We start from the raw sequence: 18987 nt of genomic DNA on the forward strand, positions 1-18987 counted from the left end.
GAAAGATTATTTAACGAATGACCTTGGACGATATCTAACAAGCAAACAAGAATGTTTACATGTTTAATGTGTTACATTTTATGCGATAAAACAATTCATACGAACTTACGTCTTGCTATAATTCTAGAGTTAACGTTTTCTCCTTTGAATCTAAAAAAAAATGTAAACACATAGAAGCATGAATTTATAAAAATTGATCTTTAACAAAACAACATCATTGATACGTCCCTGTGACGTATAAAGTTAAGCAGGTCGCGCCTTACGCAAGCTAGATTGCTGGAAGTACAAATGGTACGCGAGTAACAGAGAAAGCAGTAAACAAGTCGTATAACAGTCGTCGTAAAGTCGTCTAAACGAAGAGAAATACGAAGTGATTGTCCGTTATTGTAATTTGTCTCCTTTTCTTATTTTTTGTGATTATTTTTTTTTTTTTTATTTATTTATTTCTTTTTTTTTTAAGAATTAACACCTTGAACAGATTACTGTGTATTTTTACGTGAGTTTGAAAAATGCTTCCCAGAAGACGAGTCCTCGAGCTGCTCCAAGTTATTTCGTCTCAATCGTGAGTTAAATCTGATTTTCGATTAAAGAGCGGATACGTTCCGTTCGGATTTTCACGCCGCATTAGCTTGTACTAATCATTCGAAATATACTTTAATACAAGAATTCCGAACAAAGTAATTATTACAAAAATATTAATTTGACGTTGTCAGATGCAGATGTCCAGCCCACGGAAATCCAGGAGGTATCACGTCAACAATCGAACAAGGAAAAGCCCGTAGCACCACAGCCAATTCGGTTCCGTCAAAAGAATATGCGTTCGAGGTGAAATTTAAGAGTCTACAATCGTATTCTGTTTATTTCATTGAATCAATTTCTTTGCTCCCAGCTACGAGATAGCTGATCGATCACGTCATGTAGGAATAAAAAACTTGTACGTGTTTCAAGTTCAAGTAAAATAACCTCCAATACCTTTAATAACCTTTGTAACGTCAATCCATGAAAACAGAACGAGAGAGATAAGAAGAGGCTTTGACGTTATCTTCATTTCAGATGACCCGCTATAACAGTACCGGCATGTGCCAAACGATGCTCCTCGTGCATAACGATTATTTCACTATGTTTCGAAGTGAACGTGTGTTAATGATATGATATTAACGTTTGATCGTATGATCTTTTTTTTTTTTTTTTGATAATGTTTAAATATTCGTTTCAGATGGCTTGCTCCACTATTCGTTACGGCATCGGAGTTACGAGAGAATTGGGACACGACATTCAGAATTTAAATGCAAAAAAAGTTTGCTTAATGACCGATCCAAACTTAGTCAATCTTCAACCAGTGAAATCTGCGATCGATAGCTTGACTAAGCAAGGAATTGAATTTGAAGTTTACGATAAGGTACGAGTAGAACCCACGGAAGAGACTCTTATGGATTCGACAGAATTTGCAAAACGTGGCAAGTTCGACGCCTTTGTTGCGGTAAATATACGTAATTCACCGTGCTGCTTATTACGAAGTTGATACATATATAATATTATAGATACATATTTAAATATTATAATCATTGACAACAGGTGGGAGGTGGGTCGGTAATAGACACATGCAAAGCTGCGAACCTTTATAGCAGTGATCCCAACGCTGATTTCTTGGATTACGTTAATGCACCGATAGGAAAAGGAAAACCAGTTTTGGTCAATTTGAAAACGCTCGTTGCGATACCAACGACTGCGGGTACTGGTTCAGAAACAACCGGTGTATCTATCTTCGATTATCGGCCTCTTAAGGCCAAAACTGGAATTGCAAACAGGCAAGAAGCTAATACGTAGATGAATTTATTCCGAGATTAATTATTATATTTGTTGTACTTATTCGCCAAACAGAGCTCTGAAACCTACCTTGGCCCTTATCGATCCGAAGCATGTATTGACTTTACCAGAAAGAGTTAGTGCTTATTCTGGCTTCGATGTACTTTGTCACGCTTTGGAATCGTTCACAGCGATACCGTACACGGAAAGAACACCGTGTCCTACCAATCCGATCCTGCGACCAACTTATCAAGGTAGCAATCCTATTAGCGACGTATGGGCAAGATATGTACTACAAGTAATGCGCAAGTAAGTATTAAATACTTACTTTTCTTTTTTTTCCATATATATGTATTATTTTTATCGTGTATATTTTGTCATAGGTACTTTGAGAGAGCGGTATATAGAGAAGATGACATCGAAGCTAAAAGCTATATACATCTAGCTAGTACCATGGCTGGTGTCGGTTTTGGAAACGCTGGTGTCCACCTTTGTCATGGTCTTTCTTATCCCATAAGCGGTAACGTTCGTAGTTTTCAACCCGAGGTGAGCTCGTAGATACTGCTTATGTAGCACGTGATCGTTTCATTGTTCGCCGAATGAAATGATCGACCAATTAATGAAATTCCGCAAAATAAAATGACGGTACATCGAAATTATATATCGCTTTATTATCAGGGATATAGCAAAACTCATCCTATCGTACCTCACGGTCTTTCCGTTATTATCTCGGCACCAGCTGTTTTCTCCTTCACCGGAAGTGCCTGCCCAGAAAAACACCTAGAGGCCGCAGAATTATTAGGAACGGACATTAAGGGAGCGAAACGAGAGGACGCTGGAAAAATTTTAGCAGATACCATACGAAAATACATGTGCATAATGAAAATAGAAAATGGTTTGAAAGAACTTGGCTTCCAAAAAGAAGATATTCCCGCTCTGGTGCAAGGAACTTTACCTCAGGTAAAAGTCACGCTCCATATTTACTCCATATTTACTTTTCTATCTTATGGGATAAGAAAGACATGACAAAGAGGAAAATCAAATAGATAGTTTGGAAATGTTATGAAAGTATGTGTGATTTATTGGTCACCATACTTATGTGGCAACATACATAACAATTTCGTAGATTAATACATTCGTTACATGGTTCACATCACAAGTTATCCTTTACGATTTGTAATCTTTGTTCGTAATCTCTAAATAATTATATTTTTTTTTTGTATAGCATCGGATTACGAAATTGGCGCCACGTGAACAATCGGAAGAAGATCTAGCGAAATTGTTCGAAAATTCATTCACAATTTATTAAACGCGGATGCCTTCTCAATATCGTGCATCATATTTACATAATTTTATACTTTGTTAATAAATTGTCACGAATAAAAAAGAAACCATTTTGCAGACGATGGCAATTATTGTTCCTTTTTATATATGTTCCTTGTTCGATTAAATAGGATATAATTATAAAATTAATTCTTATTATAATACGATTATCTTGCATGTTGCACAATCGATACGATATTACATAATTGACACTGTAAGTTTGAGTATATTTACAGTATTTATAATAGTACAATTAAAAGTATTACTATAAATATTCAAATTGGAAAAACATTAGAAATACCCTCAGTACGATAATCTTACTTATTAATAATAAAACGGAATGAAAAAAGTGCCTTGATTTTCTTCGTTCCACTAATAAATATTTTTTCTTGAAAAATTCTAACTTTTATAATATACATACATAAACAACTTATCTATATAAAATCTATGCATAACTACCATATATTTTTTCGTATCTAACATATACCATTTGCTTATAATTAATAATACTAAAATTTGCCTTTAAAAAACCTAAATGTCTAATTTTACATACACTAGGAATTTTATTTTCATGAAACGAATAACGGAGAACATGCCAAAAAATTGAAAGATCTAATTCCAAATCGGTATTAATATGCACGATTTGAATCGTTTAAATATCCTTTTTAACAATAGAAAATTCTTACGAATACTTTACGAACGATGTATATGAGAGTCAATGGATTAAAAAATTTAAAGAATTAGTACATTTTTATGAGTGTATCAGTCTTATAAGAATGTCGCAAACTTTTTAAATTTCTTAATGTCATTGGCATATCAACTTTGTTAACATAAAATTGATACATCCCATGTTACATTGTTCGTTATTCGAGCTTACGATGAACTTTGAAATTATCAAAAATAAATTTTTATTTAATCTGTGAGATGTTTTAGATTTTCAAACCGCATTGTGCAATAAATCCGATGAAAATGGCCATTTTTGTTCATCTATCATATCTCATTCATAAATACTTTCACATCCGATTTTAATAATAATAATAATAATAATAAATATTAGTAATATATAAAATAGGAATAAAGAGAGAGGAGACAGATTAATTCACATATAAAACAACACATTCATGATCGTATCGATCACTGACGTTTCGAGCGTCTGATGATCCTTAAAAAGCGATCCATTACAAACGCAATGGATAAGGACGTCGAGACAGTCGAAACTTTGACAGATGATCTTATATGTATAGAACAAATTGAAATTGACATCAATTTTAAACACATCAATAAATAAATAAATAACGAGGAGAGAAACTCACAGTTCACCAGTTAATATTTCCATCGCACGCTTTCGTCCGTATTTGTTCCAAAGAACGTAAGGATGCTTACAACCGGAAACCATACGCGCATTTAATTGAAACCATTCGTATTGCGTGGTATACGTTTCATCTGTGAAACCTTCGAAAAAATCTATTATCCGATAAGAATTTTTTTTGACACAATTTTCAGAATTGCCGTCTGCTTCGTGATTTAAACCGCGGATCCAATTGTTGAAAGAATAAAGAGCTCTCGCCTTGTCAACGTGTCCATGCAAGGATAAGTTTGCCAATGGTGGAATCGTGCAAATTTTTATCGCTGAATTCGAGAAGGCAAATTTATATCTTAATATTTTCAACAAATATTCCATATTCTTGATTAAATCATCGAAAGAAGCACCCTGATGAATTTAATAACAATATTATTTAACAGCCGATTTCTTTGTCATCTTATTATTACAAAATTATATTGTAAAAAATTACCTACGTTATAAATATCAACAGCTCCCAACATTATAACAATTTGATTGGAAATACATTCCACGTCGTTCAATTTTTTGATGCAATCATTTATCGTTTGTCCCGATATACACAAACCGCAACGAAGAGCCATATCTCCTATAAATAATGGCGTAATGACATATTGGTAATATTCTTTAAAATTAATGTTTTCTTTGCGATATTCTTTGGTTGATATTTTCTCTTATATACCGTTAATAAATTCTTTTCGATTAAACAAATGAGAAAGAATTAATTACCTCTTTGACGCCATACTGGTAGGCCAAGATTTCGTATGACGAGTTGAAGGAAAAAATCGTCTCCTATAAGCTGATGACGGAGAATAATCGGCTCATAAACAGTTCTCTAAATGAATAAAGGTAGATCTTTGATAATATTCCATTTTCATTTCTTACAAAAAAGAGAGAGAGAGAAATCATTAATACGAACCTCTATTATTGAAGTACACTTTTCGATGACTATGATATTGTTGTGTTCATTATCATATACTTCATAGGACAAACATTTATTATTTTTTGTACTCTCTGTAACATATAGGGAATGTATTTACAATTTTCTTTTCTTTAGTGATATTCGAATTGTAATGTAAAATATATATTACCCAAATTAGAAGTTCGATTAAAAGTCTGATTTCCATTCCGTCGTTTGTAGTATTTTATATTATCATTGAACCAAACTTTGTTTCTATCTTCATATTGATCGTCTTTACTCGTATTATCATGATTACGATTAATGTTATTATAGTAACTTGAAGGATAATGTGCAAATCGTTTGTAATACTTTGACTGTAGAAATACGCGTACAAGGAATGTACAATAGATATTAGAAGAGATTAAGTATCTATTTTATCGTAACGATTCATTTACTCACGTTAGTTCCCTTGTAATCTTCCTTTTGTTTCTTTATTAAGTCTACAATGTGTTTAATTTTGGGATCGTTTACAATTAACGTTTCTTCCCCATCTAACTTTTTTATAGTCTTCAATCCGTCTACTTTTTTTAATAAACTTTGCAAACTAGGAAATCCTAATCTTGTATAAGGAATTGGTTCTCCAACGATCTTTTCGAATTCATCTGTAAGCAAAAACGTATATATAAAATCAGTCCACGTACTTAAAGTTTTGACTTTGTAAGTCAAGTACTATAGTATTAAATGAACATTTCGATACTTACGATTCAAAGATTTAATTGGTATGCCGCCTTTTTTGGAAATTAAACAAGATTTAATTAGTGCAATAGTTTCCTCCATTTTTGAACATATTTTAAAAATATATGTAATATATTATTGTGATATATTACATATCATGATCTCTTGTAATGATTATTTTATTCGAACAAGAAATAAAACCTCATCGTTGAACGACCGAGAGAAGACTAAATCTCAAGCTCTACGAGAAATATTGTTAATCCTCTAACAATAAGATAGTTAATACTCTCGGTCGAATACAAACGTTCTCGATTCGTAGAATCGAGGATAGAATGATTACAAAAACTACCTCTCGTAACTCGTAAACACTTTCTTTCTTTGAGCTCTTAACTAGAATTACCTACGAACAATGAATTAGAATTTATCTATTTCGAAAACTTTTGATTACGATTAAAATCTAAATAAATTTATTTTTAAATAAACTATAATATAATCGTATTAGTTAGATCGTTTTTTAAAGCTTACAGAGGCGTATGTACAAATTTAGCTAAAAAAACGCGTGCCGACAACTTTGATCGTTCTTTTTACATTTTCCACAATTTATAATTAGCTGAAAGACGCGCACGTGCTTGAACACGTGCAGAAAAGCTACACGATGTCCAAGACTTATGGAATGCATTCCTCGAGTACCAGACGATCCCGAAAGTTCGTCTTTCGAAAATAGTTGAAATCGTGAAGACAAGAGGTGAAGAACAAAAACAAGTAAGAATATAAAAATAATATAATTATATTCAATGTATTATGTTTCATCGATATTAATTTTTTTAATATTATTTTATTTCTTCGTCACTGATTACTAATCGATTAGTTTTTCATGAATTTTTTTCATTCAATAAATCGATTCATCGAAATTTATTGTATACAAATTCGTACTATTTACCTTTCAATTATTCCGATATTCGTGAAAAATATTAAAATTATAAGTATTCGAAGTATAACAAATCATTTTTCGTCGTTCAAACAACAAAATTATGGCTGTTGTAGGTATAAATGGATTTGGACGGATAGGAAGAATGTGTTTTCGAGCGTGTCTCGAGAAAAATGTCGAAGTAATCATAAGATCTTATTGTTAGTTAAATCATTCGATCTCGTCCACAAGCTTCTTATAATATTAGATATGAAAACTTACAGGTGAACCTAATTAATGATCCCTATATTACGACCGATTATATGATATATCTTTTTAAATACGACTCCACTCATGGATTCTTTCCTAAACCTATAATATGCGAAAATGGATGTATAGTTATAAATGGTTAGAGTAATTGTATATTTAAGTGAAGCTAAATTATTAGATTTACATGTAGATATTATATACATACATACATATATATATATATATGTAGTACGAAATACGTATGTGTTAATTTAGATAAAAAAATAGTCACGTCACAGGAGAAAAATCCTTCGAAAATACGATGGAAAGAAAATAATGTAACATATGTGATAGAAGCTACAGGAGTATTTACAACTTTGGAGAAGGCGAGCGTAAGTATAATCGTACAAAAACTTATTTTGTGTCGTGACCGATACAATCAGAAGTACTACGAAGTACTACGAAGTACTACCAAGTACTACCAAGATATACGTACATATAATGTTTACAAGTTTTTACCTAATTTCTTATTTGGAAGAATTTATTGTCCCATAATAAATCGTCTAATTATATTGTCTAATTCTAAATAGTTACATAACGATGGAGGCGCAAAAAAGGTGATAATTACAGCACCTTCGATCGATGCACCCATGTACGTATACGGAGTTAATCATAAATGTTACGATCCAAAAAAGGGCAACGTAGTGTCTGCAGCTTCTTGCACAACGAATTGTGCAGCTCCTATAGTTAAAATTATGAACGATAATTTTGAGGTAATCGAAGCAATGATATCCAGTGTACACGCTGTAACAGCAACGCAAAAAACAGTAGACGGGCCGATAAATAAGGTATTAAATAAAATATAGCGATCTCCTTTAAATTTAATAAAATAAAAATATACAAATAGTTGGTTGCATTTATTACTTATTACCATTATTTTGCTTTGACTTTTCAGTTATGGAGAGATGGAAGAGGAGCTTTACAAAATATCATACCAACGTCTACGGGAGCAGCTAAGTCATTAGCAAAAATTATTCCCTCTCTCAAAGACAAAATATCGGCAATAGCTTTTAGAGTACCGATATTTAATGTCTCCTTATGTGATATGACGTTTAGGTAAATTACCAGCTCGTTTAAAAATTCACATGACTAAATTCTGTTCGATCTTAAAGATCCGAGATTTTTTCTAGAATCAATAAGCCAACAACGTATGACGAAATAAAAGCAGTGATGAAAAACGAGTCCGAAGGAGAATTGAAAGACGTGCTAGGCTACACGGAGGAAGATTGCGTTTCGTCCGATTTCAATCACACCATTTACTCTTGCGTGTTCGATGCAAAGGCAGGCATTCCTCAAACGAGTACATTCATCAAAATCATAGCTTGGTTGGTCAAATTTATTAAAAATACATATATCTATATAGATATTGATATATCTTGATTGATTTATTTCTTCTCCCTTTTTTTTTTTTTTTTTTTTTAATCTTTTTAGGTACGACAACGAATACGGTTACGCGCATCGTATCGTTGATTTAATCGTATATATGTACGATGTTGATTCTGGAAAGATTTCACCCGTAGAAAGTGTCACTGAAGAGGAAATCGTATAATCGTACAAAAGCATCAAACCAAAAAAGACATATATTATTTTACGCCTTTAATATCGTTATATTTTATTGTATATACTCTATACCAAAAAAAAAAATTGAACAAAAAATTGTTTTCAAGAAAATATGTCTCGATCACATCTTTGAATCGCGCGCTTATATCGAAGGTCGATAGTTGAGACATCACGTGATAATCGAGGATGCCCGAAAACGGACGGAATCGGACGAACTGGTAGAAGAACTTACAGCGCACACGCCGAGAGCGTACGTTGGTTATATTACCGTTTTCTGCCCTTCAAATGACACTGCTTCTGTGGTAATCGTAGTGTACGGATCTGTTTTTTGAAGGTGAGTAGGTTAAAAAATTACGAATCCTATGGTCCTTAGTTTTAAGCGGCATCGTGTTGCATTTCCTGGACGTTCGATCCTCGTTTTTCTCCATATCTTTTCGGCGATTCGATAATTTATTTTTTTACGTAAGAATTCAGTTTACCGGCGTCCATTGTACGACGAACGATCTCGTTCATGGAAGACACGCGAACATCGGACGATCCATCCATTAATATGCGTCTTCTATTCCCCTTGTATCTCCACGAAGCGTGGACTCGTACACGTACGACACTTATCGACGTACACGTAGTCACATAAGTACATATCTCGTCATTTGATACATGATATTAAAATAAGTAAAACGGTAATGAGATAAAAATTATGTCCTTGTTAATCTACGAATATACGACGAAAAATAGAAGAGCGACGTTTCGTTCCTGATACGTAGAATCTTCCAGAAGAAACATACGTTCCGTAGTAATCCCGTTAATAATTCGATATATCAACTCATAATTATCCTTATAGGCTTTTTCGTCAAATTCTTTTTCCTTCGTTCTTTAAAAATATAGATTTTCTTTCGTTTTTATATTACGTTTATTTGCTCGACGTAGGCGCATCTATTCTCAACGAGATATATGTATATGTATATAAAAAGAAGCGATCAATATTTCTATAAATCGGAACACATACACCGCCGAGATAACGAAGAACATCTTAGAGGTTATGTTTCAGAATTTTTATATTCCGGCGATGCTCATTCGAGAAATAAAATAATCTACGAATTTGACATATAAGACACTTTTTGATGTATTCTTTGTAGATAACGTGACTAATCGATGTTACGTCAGTCCGGAATGCGATTGCACTGTTGCATATTATTATGTACATATTAGCGATACATCGATCCGATGAAACGATGCTATTTCCGTCTTTAGATTAATCCATAAATAAAATCGCGTTCATTGATCGTCAAGGGCACGTTCGAAAATTCGATCCCTTTTTTTTTAACCTTGTTCAACCTTCAAAACGCAGCATCCGCTATTTTATTTCGATATAAATGTTTTCTAACCTGTTACGACTCTCTTTTTTTTTTTTTTTTCTTCTATTATTATAGTCCAACAATTCTTCCTTGATATTTTAACAATACGTAATCATTTAATTTAATCAAAAAGTCATGATTATACAAAATCTCGAATTTGTAATGGGAATTAGTAATAACTGATATTCAAATATTTTTTGATATGTTTCCAAAAATTAACCTCGATTTGCGTCATGTTAACCTACTATTGTCATTCTCTCAATATTCGGTACGACGATTTCGTACGATTAACAAATCGTTCGCTCATCCATTTTCCAGTACTTGTGGAGACGACATGAGCAAGATCGGTATCAACGGATTTGGCCGTATCGGCCGTCTCGTTCTTAGGGCATCCATTGACCGAGAGGGTCAGGTACGTAAAATAATATTAAAGTATCGAAGGTATATGTTTATGAAGAAAAAAAAACAACGTTTTTGTAATACTAACAGGTTGTCGCCATCAATGATCCCTTCATTGGCCTGGATTACATGGTATATATGTTCAAATATGACTCCACTCATGGAAAATTCAAGGGCGAGGTTAAGGCCGAGAATGGATGCCTCGTTGTTAACGGCAATAAGATCGCTGTCTACAACGAACGTGATCCAAAGAATATTCCATGGGCCAAGTCTGGTACAGAATACGTAGTCGAATCGACTGGAGTTTTTACCACCATAGAAAAAGCCAACGTATGTGAATATATCTTTTTGCCTTTAAAACTGTATTCTATTTAAATTCTATTATCGTTTTATTTTTTTTTTTTATTTATTTTTTTTTTTTTTTTTTTTTTTTTTTTTTTTTTTTGAACAGGCTCATTTGGAAGGTGGTGCCAAGAGAGTCGTCATCACCGCACCATCCGCTGATGCACCAATGTTCGTCGTTGGTGTCAATCTCGATGCTTACGAATCGAGCAACAAAATAGTCTCCAACGCTTCTTGCACGACCAATTGCTTGGCTCCTCTCGCGAAAGTTATTCACGACAACTTTGAGATCGTAGAAGGTCTTATGACTACCGTTCACGCTATCACGGCAACCCAAAAAACGGTCGATGCACCTTCTGCGAAGGTATACCTTCTCCGTTTCTTCTCTTTGACACAAAGATTTATATTTTTGAAGGAGCACGTCATTGACGAGTATCATTTTTATTAGCTGTGGCGTGATGGACGTGGCGCTGCACAAAACATCATCCCTGCCTCGACAGGTGCTGCCAAAGCCGTTACTAAAGTAATTCCAGCTTTGACCGGAAAACTCACTGGTATGGCCTTCCGTGTACCGGTACATAACGTCTCCGTCGTTGACTTGACCGTACGACTAGGCAAATCAGCCTCGTACGATGAAATCAAGGCTAAGGTTAAGGCAGCCGCAGAGGGCCCTCTCAAGGGTATTATTGGCTACACGGAGGACGAAGTAGTCTCCTCCGATTTTATCGGCGACAGTCACTCTTCCATCTTTGATGCCAAAGCCGGTATTCAATTGAACAATAACTTCGTCAAGCTAATCGCATGGTACGACAACGAGTACGGTTATTCCTGCCGTGTGATCGATCTTATAAAGTTCATGCAGACGAAGGACAACTAAGCTCTCGTCGAGCGTTCTTTGTCCAAAACGTTTTGAACGTATTATACTGACGTCGTTTCTCTCGTACGATCGCTTCTCTGCTGTTAATGAAAAATTCATACGGTAATTATTGTTAACGGTCATAGTAGTTCTTCAGAGAAGTTTCAGAAGCAACAGGAGTTATTTCGTCGGTTTTCCGTAAGATTTGTCTCATCGCACAGGAAATAGTAGAACGATGAGACGATTTAGGTGATCATTTGTCGCGAACACAAATACAAAAAAAAATAAATAAATAGAGCTGGCTCTAAAGTTTATCCTGTCGTTACATAGAAATCATAAGAGCCGCGTATTTTACTCGTAAACAGTTATAAGATCATCCTATTTTAAAAGTGTATCATATTGGTATGATAAAAACGCACGTAACGTATCGTTCTTCGCGACTTTTTTCCTTTTGCCTTTTTCTCCCCATTTTACCTTGCATCTTTGAATATTACATCATTTGTGATTCCCTTTTAGGATCATTAATAATTATTTTTCATTCTCGCATTGAAACGAATAAAAGATTGTTACGAAAGTGAAACATGTTTTGTTTATTTATTCTTTCTACCGATCTTTCTTTAGCTTCGAACATTACTTTATTTCGATACATTATTTAAAAGTATTCTTAAAACTTGTAATAATTAAATTAACATAAATAATATTTAATTGAATTGAACTTGACTTCGTCTATAAATAAACTTTATTTATCCGAGTTTTTATATGCTCGTCTAACTAATTAAATATAGCGTCCGAAGACATACGTCTTATACTTACTCGATAATGTTGCTTGCAAACACCACATCTATCGGTAAGAAATTTATCTTATAATTATATTTACAAACAAATTTATTTTCAATTTAGCGATCAAATTTAGTGAGAACATAGTGGTGTGGCCTTTTACAGAAATTTGTTTGTCTATAAGCTTCGATATCGACTAGAGTGAAGCAAACAACATAAAATGCAATAGACGATTTAACGATACAATAATATCATAAAGATCAAGGAAAATATCTCGTTTGGATTTGTGGGATAGTAAAATATTGCGTTATATGGCACAAAGATAATAACGTTTCTTGTAACTTCATAAAGAATTGTACAAGTTGGATAGAGAACATTATAATTAGTTTTTTTTTCTCGTATTAACAACAATAAAATCGATAATTTCATTTCGCCACTTAATTTTCATTCTCGTAATAGACGACTTTTAAAGAACGAATAGAAAAATTAATATACTCTGTATAATCCGATCACGTACAATGTGTTTTGTTTGCGATCGGGTCGTTTCTTTAATTATTCTGTTCCTGCAGATTCTTTTTTCGTTAAAGTTTCTTTCCTTCTCTCTCTCTCTCTCTCTCTCTCTCTCTCTCTCTCTCTCTCTCTCTCTCTCTCTCTCTCTCTCTCTCTCTCTCTCTCTCTCTCATGTCTTTGTCTAATTCTGTCTAATGCCTAAAATACTTATATAATACAATAGCTATCACGAAGTAAAACACGATTTAGTAAGACTTTTCTTAGTATCTCAATACTAAGTTGTACCTCATGCAGTGAAAAATTTGATTGTACAGCGATACGAAAATACAAGTTGACTTTGTTGTTAAAAATGTACAAACGTGATCGTTAATACTCTTCGCATAAGGTCCCCTGCGTGTTCTCAAATTTATTTTTACCATTAGAGGTTTTACCACTTGACGTGTCTACTTTGACGTTTCAGTCTATTATCGTAATTTAAATACACATACAATACGACTTGTTGGACGCACACAAGTTTCTATGCGAAGACAATGACTACGCTTGTACGCGTTTATCGTACGTCTTTTTAATGAATATCTAGTTTTGCAGTGTACAATAAATGTGAAGCTAAGACTATTATGTCTTTTAATAAATAATTTCTTGTTTGGAGATATTTATCAATATACAAAGATCATTTGATCGGTTTAGGGAGTCGACAGATGTTTTGAAATAAAGATGATTGACGATTTGCGACACTAAAACTTTAGTGGGTGTAATTGCAAAGCTAAATAGCTTTTACATCCACGATACAAAGAATGAATAGTTTCCATAAGATTCCATCGAAAAAAGAAAGAGACGCTCACCTAAATGTAATCAAGAACTTGGCGTCTTAGTTATCGATGCGTAACATTATAAAAGTGTATATATGTGTGTATGTATATATATATATATCTTTGCACTGTAGGATCCTGCAACAACAGGAAATAGTAACTCCAATTATTGTAGAAAAAGCGGAACTACCGCAACATGATTTTTGTTCGAGCCTTTATCTTTCATTCGCACAATTGACTTTCACAGATATACATATAATTATACCGTCGAAAGAAGATCAATTCTAGACTAGGTACGACATATTAAATACATGAGTTTACATTGAAGAATGGAAAACGGTACTTCGAATGTATGTACGAGAAAAAACAGATGGAAGGATCAGACCAAAAGCATGAGTTTCGCACGAAGATTTATACGTTCTTGAAGAGCGCTGGCTAATTCACGCGTCAATTCTTCGCAAACTAATCGAAGTTCTGCGTTCTTTTCTCGCAATTCTTGCAAAGTTAATTTCTTACCATCTTCGGGATCATCTTTCGCAGAATCTTCTTCCCCGAGCTCTCGTTCTAATATAATTAATGATAACATTGAATATATTTTTATTCCAGTATTAATTCTAATACAATTATTATTTCCATCAAAGTATCTATCTCTTTTGACTTACTTGGACTGGGTTTCCTATAAATATGAAATGCACCACAGACCCCCGTAAATTGTTGAGACTGTGGAATACTATTCTCCATCGAGGGATTTTCAGGTAATTCATTCTTTGGAGAGAAATGCGAAAAATCAGCTACAAAACCTTGACTTTCGCTCAGCGTTCTTTGTCCCTCCCCTTCGCTTCTTTGGCCAACCAATTTTCGAGGTGAAGTCTGTAGCAGATACGAACGATAAATTTTCTTAAACAATTATGCTCCTAAATTGCTTACCAGGTCGTCCGCGTTAAAGTAATGGTGATAAATATAAAATAAAATTGCGGAACTTAAAGATGTTCGTATATACATATATACGATCGATTAACGTACATCAAAATAACAAAGCAAACTACTATAAACGTCTGATCGATTTAATCGAGTGAAGACATATAATTTAACAGATGGAGAAACTCACGATTCCTGGTGAAATTCTTGGCGGTACGAGCGGAGGTGCTCCGAGGAAACTTTGACCGTTTTTCCCTACAAGAACGTGCACACATTTTGAGCAGTGATAGATTTGCTTTCTCAGCTGCGAATGAAAAGTATCGCAGTATACCGGTAGCAACATGTACCTAGTTTGTTAAGATCGAGACTAGAACTTCGTGCGTGTGTTCTATAAGGCCTAGGAGGTGGTGGAGGTGGTGGTTCCTTCTTTGGAGTTACTATTATAGCATCTTCGGCCGATTGTGGTGGTTTTTTAACGAGCGGTCGCTGTACCAAAGATGCAGGAGAATGTTGCAAATCGTCTTCACCTAACGTGGTACAACTGCTATTGCTACCATTGGCCCCAGAAGCCAGAATAGCTGCCTCTGGCGTTAAACGAAGAGCTACCGGATGTAAAATTTTTGGATCTCGTTCGACGGCAGATTTTTGAAAATCAAAATTGACTAACTGCAGTCCAGGACTCGTGAGAGAAGTAGTTGTACCGGTCGGCGAGTCAACGAATTTTGTCCATTCCTTGTTCTTATCTCTCATATTTACTGAATTAGGTGGACTGCTTTGGCACTTTGTCGTCGATGAAACTGGGGGTGGTGCGTTTGTAGTTTGCATAACTAATGGAATTGACAAGGACGGAGGTAAAACATCGGGAAGTGGTACATGATTTCTTCTGAGGACAACTAGGTGCATAGCTACATAAAATTCTTGTAAACTTAACGCCCCATCTCTGGTTACGTCCGCTAGCTGCCAAATACGTCTTAGTTCTGCTACGGGAAGTCTAGATTTCTCGAAAAATGTTCGAGCTACTGGTCCGGCCAAGAGTCCTTCTGGATCAGACTGTAATTGCGCGAATTGAGCGGCGTAATAGTCACGCTGCTCGTCGCTGATGATCCACACCTCTTCCGGAGGAAAGCCCGAGCAATCTCCTTCTCCTTCACCTTCGTCGCTGCTGTGACGTTCCGAGCTCTCCTCTTCTGTACCTAACAATTGTCTCTGCTCTTCGGACATAAGAAGACCTTGCCAGCCACCGGAAACAGTATCCAATATCGTATCGCCTCCCAACATTCCGTCGTTTCGTTCTTGAGTCACACTATTGGTCGGAGTCGGAGAATCCGTACTTCCACCGGTTTCTCTAGGAGATTCCGCTTCGCTTTCACTTTCCGTAGTACTTTCAGGTACATGACATCTACTTTTTATATCTCTAGTAGAATCTGTACTCCTTCTACCATCCTCGTCTCCAGAAGTTGGCCATGTAAATCTTGGTAGAGTTATAATATCTAAAGTAGCCGTTACCATATCTCTACAAACATCCAGTCCTGCTTGATGTGCTGCCACCAGTTTAAGGACCGCATAAAACTGTTTTTTACCTATATGAGTCGTGCCTTTGATTCCAACGCAGATATCTAGTATCTAAATAGAATGAAAAAGAAAAAGTGATAAATCTGTCAAAACAATTCATTGAATGAGAAAGAAACTTGAATCTGTGTGTATGTGTGTGTGTATGAAACAGTTGGAGTACATAATTAATGAATCATGAATATATAATTATGGACTATCAAGCACGGATAGACCTAACCTTCTGTACTTATAATACAAAAAAGATGTATTGAAATATTAGAAAAACTAAAGAATCATTTAATATCTTTCCGTGAGATAAGAAAAATGAAATTTGAAAAGTAAATAGAATAAAAGGCTCACCTTCATCGTGACGTCTCGCGGCAAATTCGCAGAGCGTAAAAGTTCGGCAACTTTAACAACCGATACGCTGTCGCTGTCAGCGTTTTCACAGCAATATATAAAAATATCGCCATAATAGCGATGCTCGGTTGCTGTCAGATGAAGGTTCGCCATCGTAATCGAATCCCAATCCATCTTGGCAGCGTAACACAAAACTCCTTCCTTGCTTCTCACCAGGGGCTGGAAACTCCTCCTGTTTTTTGAAGCCATTCAGTTAGTTCCGGGGAAATGAACTTGGCTAGGTGGCAGTAGTGTCGAAGGTATCAAGATGACGCCGAATAACGACAATAAAAACTATATTTCTTTGCCGACAACAATGAACAAGGATACAATTGTCTTGCAACGAGTTCCGTACGAAGAGAGAATTATCGCAAAGCGTTTCCTTTTATTAAATACGTTTCAATAAGAGCAGAAATTTTTACGAGAATATAATTGGAACGTGGTGCGTTGTCATAGGGAATTTTGAGAATCGATAGTGGATAGACCTTTAAAAGTTACTCTACTTGAAAAAGTATTCGATCATTTTTTATGATGCTCGTATCTGTTAAGGGAGGATATCGAAAGAAGCTGAAGAAACTGCGCGACAAAGTTAATAAAGTTTGTTTATTTAATATTAATTTCAATTACAAGTAGAAAGATTATGAAAAAGGAAACATTTGAAAGTAACGACAGGTGAGAAACATTGATATAATGACGAAGAGGTGTTAATAAAAAAAAAGAAAATTATATTTTTATTTCTTTTCTTCCTTCTTTTGTTCTTCTTTCTTTAACTCCTCTTTCTTCGATTCTTCTTTCTTTGGTTCCTCTTTCTTCGGTTCTTCTTTCTTCGCTTCTTCCTTCTTTGCCTCTTCCTTCTCTTTTTTCTTTTCTGCCTCTTTCTCTCGAAGAACCGGCTTTCCAGTTTGTTCAATCTTTATCGAACGTTCGGTCTGCCCTTTAAACATTTTCTCCTTTCTCGGTGCCGTGATACTGAGGACACCGTCGGACGATAAACTAGACGATACCTGATCTATGTCGCATTGCTCAGGGATCAGATATTTTCTAGTAAACTGTCTCGAGATCCAACCGTGTTCGTCTTGTTTCTCTTCGTGCTTAGCTTCGACGACGACGCATTTGTCGACAACCTTGGTGTTTATTTCTTCGGGTTTGAACTGTTGTACATCCAAAATCACTTGGAACTTATCTTTATCAGCCTTTATCGTCGAGGTACCGTCCTTTTCGTTTTTACGCAACAATTCACCCCACGGTCTATAATATAATAAAGGATTTCTTAGTTTCCTCTCTCGGTTCGGCATTAGATATAATTGCTCCAAGGAAACCGGACTAAGTAGCTGTTCGGGATAAAGACCGAGTCCGAAATTTTGATCGAAGAGACGATGAGGGCGATCCAAATCCTCCCACCAATCGGAGAAAATTAATGGTACCAGAGACATCGTTTATAGTATATCTTCAAAGATGCACCAAATTTGATCCTTAGCTTTTAGATAAATCTTGCTCTCTTTCTCTCTCTCTCTCTTTTTCTCTGGCTCACTTTGTTTATTTCTTTCGAGCGACTGCTAGTAACTGCCTGCCGCACCGTTCTTTCCACTTCATTTATACGGCGAACCGGCCGGCAACGTATTTGTATACCAACGTCGAATCGGTACTGTCGAGGGGGGAAAGAAACGAGACGGACTCTGCCAAAGGATTATTCTTAAAAGATGCGCTTCGCATTTTCGGCAAGATTCATGCCATTCTTTTTTTCGTCGTACTGCTGAAGCAGCCGTAAATCTTATCGCGGACCAAAGAGTTACGAAATTCGAACGAAAATCCTCTTGCGAATAAATAGAAATAAACGGGAATTGTAATCGAGATAGTATCATGTTTCCTTTCGCGTATTCGTAATCTTCGCATCTGTGACGTAGGCGCAAAAATTACGAATCGATATAAATCGATATTCCTTTCGAGATTGTATTTCTATAGTACTGCCCTCTTTCCGCGTTTTCACGAGAAAAGTAAATAACAAAGATGTCATTTGTTGGATTTGTACACTCGGAGCAAGTGAGTATTTAAGCATAGGAGTACGAAAATGGTAAAGGTTTCGTGTCCTATGGTATAGTATGCGTTGCTATCAAATGCGCGACCATTCTATTCTCGTCCCGGTCGACAAAATCGATCTTTCTCGATGCTTCTGTGTGCACGTATATAAATT

At 35.2% G+C, this 18987-nt stretch overlaps 6 protein-coding genes across 9 annotated transcripts; 3 read left to right on the forward strand and 3 right to left on the reverse strand.

Moving 5' to 3' along the window:
* The first annotated feature begins 233 nt into the window (after positions 1–233).
* Positions 234–3218, forward strand: LOC122630039 (probable hydroxyacid-oxoacid transhydrogenase, mitochondrial). Of its 3 annotated transcripts, none has more exons than XM_043814062.1 (9): positions 234–386; positions 461–562; positions 714–825; positions 1217–1480; positions 1576–1808; positions 1882–2115; positions 2190–2352; positions 2485–2766; positions 3032–3218. In XM_043814062.1, the coding sequence occupies exons 2-9, from the start codon at positions 510–512 to the stop codon at positions 3113–3115; spliced, it is 1425 nt and encodes a 474-aa protein (XP_043669997.1). In that variant the 5' UTR covers positions 234–386; positions 461–509; the 3' UTR covers positions 3116–3218. The 3 variants fall into 3 exon arrangements, with proteins under 3 accessions (XP_043669997.1, XP_043669998.1, XP_043669999.1); XM_043814063.1 differs by lacking the exon at positions 234–386 and adding an exon at positions 1054–1135 and having other exon boundaries at positions 526–562; positions 714–934; XM_043814064.1 differs by lacking the exons at positions 234–386; positions 461–562 and adding an exon at positions 1054–1135.
* LOC122630042 lies at positions 2865–6329 on the reverse strand. Its single transcript, XM_043814069.1, has 7 exons — positions 6131–6329; positions 5829–6031; positions 5560–5743; positions 5388–5482; positions 5198–5303; positions 4927–5057; positions 2865–4840 (listed from the first exon to the last, which is right to left on the reverse strand). The coding sequence occupies exons 1-7, from the start codon at positions 6204–6206 to the stop codon at positions 4439–4441; spliced, it is 1197 nt and encodes a 398-aa protein (XP_043670004.1). The 5' UTR covers positions 6207–6329; the 3' UTR covers positions 2865–4438.
* A 774-nt stretch (positions 6330–7103) lies between these two features.
* LOC122630300 (glyceraldehyde-3-phosphate dehydrogenase-like) lies at positions 7104–8986 on the forward strand. Of its 2 annotated transcripts, none has more exons than XM_043814664.1 (7): positions 7104–7213; positions 7296–7419; positions 7537–7652; positions 7851–8108; positions 8216–8376; positions 8451–8645; positions 8752–8986. In XM_043814664.1, exons 1-7 carry the CDS (start codon positions 7136–7138, stop codon positions 8867–8869), a joined length of 1050 nt encoding a protein of 349 aa, XP_043670599.1. In that variant the 5' UTR covers positions 7104–7135; the 3' UTR covers positions 8870–8986. The 2 variants fall into 2 exon arrangements, with proteins under 2 accessions (XP_043670599.1, XP_043670600.1); XM_043814665.1 differs by having other exon boundaries at positions 7125–7232.
* A 102-nt stretch (positions 8987–9088) lies between these two features.
* On the forward strand, positions 9089–12412 carry LOC122630301 (glyceraldehyde-3-phosphate dehydrogenase 2-like). The gene is made up of 5 exons (XM_043814666.1): positions 9089–9214; positions 10554–10647; positions 10725–10964; positions 11086–11340; positions 11425–12412. The coding sequence occupies exons 2-5, from the start codon at positions 10570–10572 to the stop codon at positions 11851–11853; spliced, it is 1002 nt and encodes a 333-aa protein (XP_043670601.1). The 5' UTR covers positions 9089–9214; positions 10554–10569; the 3' UTR covers positions 11854–12412.
* Positions 12413–13236: 824 nt separating this feature from the next.
* On the reverse strand, positions 13237–17029 carry LOC122630299 (ralBP1-associated Eps domain-containing protein 1). Its single transcript, XM_043814663.1, has 5 exons — positions 16758–17029; positions 15194–16469; positions 15037–15101; positions 14591–14798; positions 13237–14492 (listed from the first exon to the last, which is right to left on the reverse strand). The coding sequence occupies exons 1-5, from the start codon at positions 17004–17006 to the stop codon at positions 14308–14310; spliced, it is 1983 nt and encodes a 660-aa protein (XP_043670598.1). The 5' UTR covers positions 17007–17029; the 3' UTR covers positions 13237–14307.
* A 352-nt stretch (positions 17030–17381) lies between these two features.
* Positions 17382–18634, reverse strand: LOC122630302 (protein lethal(2)essential for life-like). The gene has a single exon (XM_043814667.1). The coding sequence runs from the start codon at positions 18227–18229 to the stop codon at positions 17528–17530; it is 702 nt and encodes a 233-aa protein (XP_043670602.1). The 5' UTR covers positions 18230–18634; the 3' UTR covers positions 17382–17527.
* Between the last annotated feature and the right edge of the window lie 353 nt (positions 18635–18987).

Source organism: Vespula pensylvanica, chromosome 6 (genome assembly GCF_014466175.1).
Source record: "Vespula pensylvanica isolate Volc-1 chromosome 6, ASM1446617v1, whole genome shotgun sequence".
Taxonomy (NCBI): domain Eukaryota; kingdom Metazoa; phylum Arthropoda; class Insecta; order Hymenoptera; family Vespidae; genus Vespula; species Vespula pensylvanica.

Coding starts and splice junctions, on each gene's coding strand:
- LOC122630302 (XM_043814667.1), bottom strand. CDS start 18,229: ATGTCTCTGGTACCATTAATTTTCTCCGATTGGTGGGAGGATTTGGAT.
- LOC122630299 (XM_043814663.1), bottom strand. CDS start 17,006: ATGGCTTCAAAAAACAGGAGGAGTTTCCAGCCCCTGGTGAGAAGCAAG. Junction 14,799..15,036: donor CAAGAATTTCACCAGGAATC/GTGAGTTTCTCC, acceptor TATCTGCTACAG/ACTTCACCTCGAAAATTGGT. Junction 14,493..14,590: donor TTATAGGAAACCCAGTCCAA/GTAAGTCAAAAG, acceptor TAATTATATTAG/AACGAGAGCTCGGGGAAGAA.
- LOC122630042 (XM_043814069.1), bottom strand. CDS start 6,206: ATGGAGGAAACTATTGCACTAATTAAATCTTGTTTAATTTCCAAAAAA. Junction 5,744..5,828: donor AAGATTACAAGGGAACTAAC/GTGAGTAAATGA, acceptor GTATTTCTACAG/TCAAAGTATTACAAACGATT. Junction 5,483..5,559: donor TAATCGAACTTCTAATTTGG/GTAATATATATT, acceptor TATATGTTACAG/AGAGTACAAAAAATAATAAA.
- LOC122630300 (XM_043814664.1), top strand. CDS start 7,136: ATGGCTGTTGTAGGTATAAATGGATTTGGACGGATAGGAAGAATGTGT. Junction 7,214..7,295: donor GTCTCGAGAAAAATGTCGAA/GTAATCATAAGA, acceptor GAAAACTTACAG/GTGAACCTAATTAATGATCC. Junction 7,653..7,850: donor CAACTTTGGAGAAGGCGAGC/GTAAGTATAATC, acceptor AATTCTAAATAG/TTACATAACGATGGAGGCGC.
- LOC122630039 (XM_043814062.1), top strand. CDS start 510: ATGCTTCCCAGAAGACGAGTCCTCGAGCTGCTCCAAGTTATTTCGTCT. Junction 1,809..1,881: donor AAAACTGGAATTGCAAACAG/GCAAGAAGCTAA, acceptor TTCGCCAAACAG/AGCTCTGAAACCTACCTTGG. Junction 2,116..2,189: donor GTACTACAAGTAATGCGCAA/GTAAGTATTAAA, acceptor ATTTTGTCATAG/GTACTTTGAGAGAGCGGTAT.
- LOC122630301 (XM_043814666.1), top strand. CDS start 10,570: ATGAGCAAGATCGGTATCAACGGATTTGGCCGTATCGGCCGTCTCGTT. Junction 10,648..10,724: donor CCATTGACCGAGAGGGTCAG/GTACGTAAAATA, acceptor TAATACTAACAG/GTTGTCGCCATCAATGATCC. Junction 11,341..11,424: donor TCGATGCACCTTCTGCGAAG/GTATACCTTCTC, acceptor CATTTTTATTAG/CTGTGGCGTGATGGACGTGG.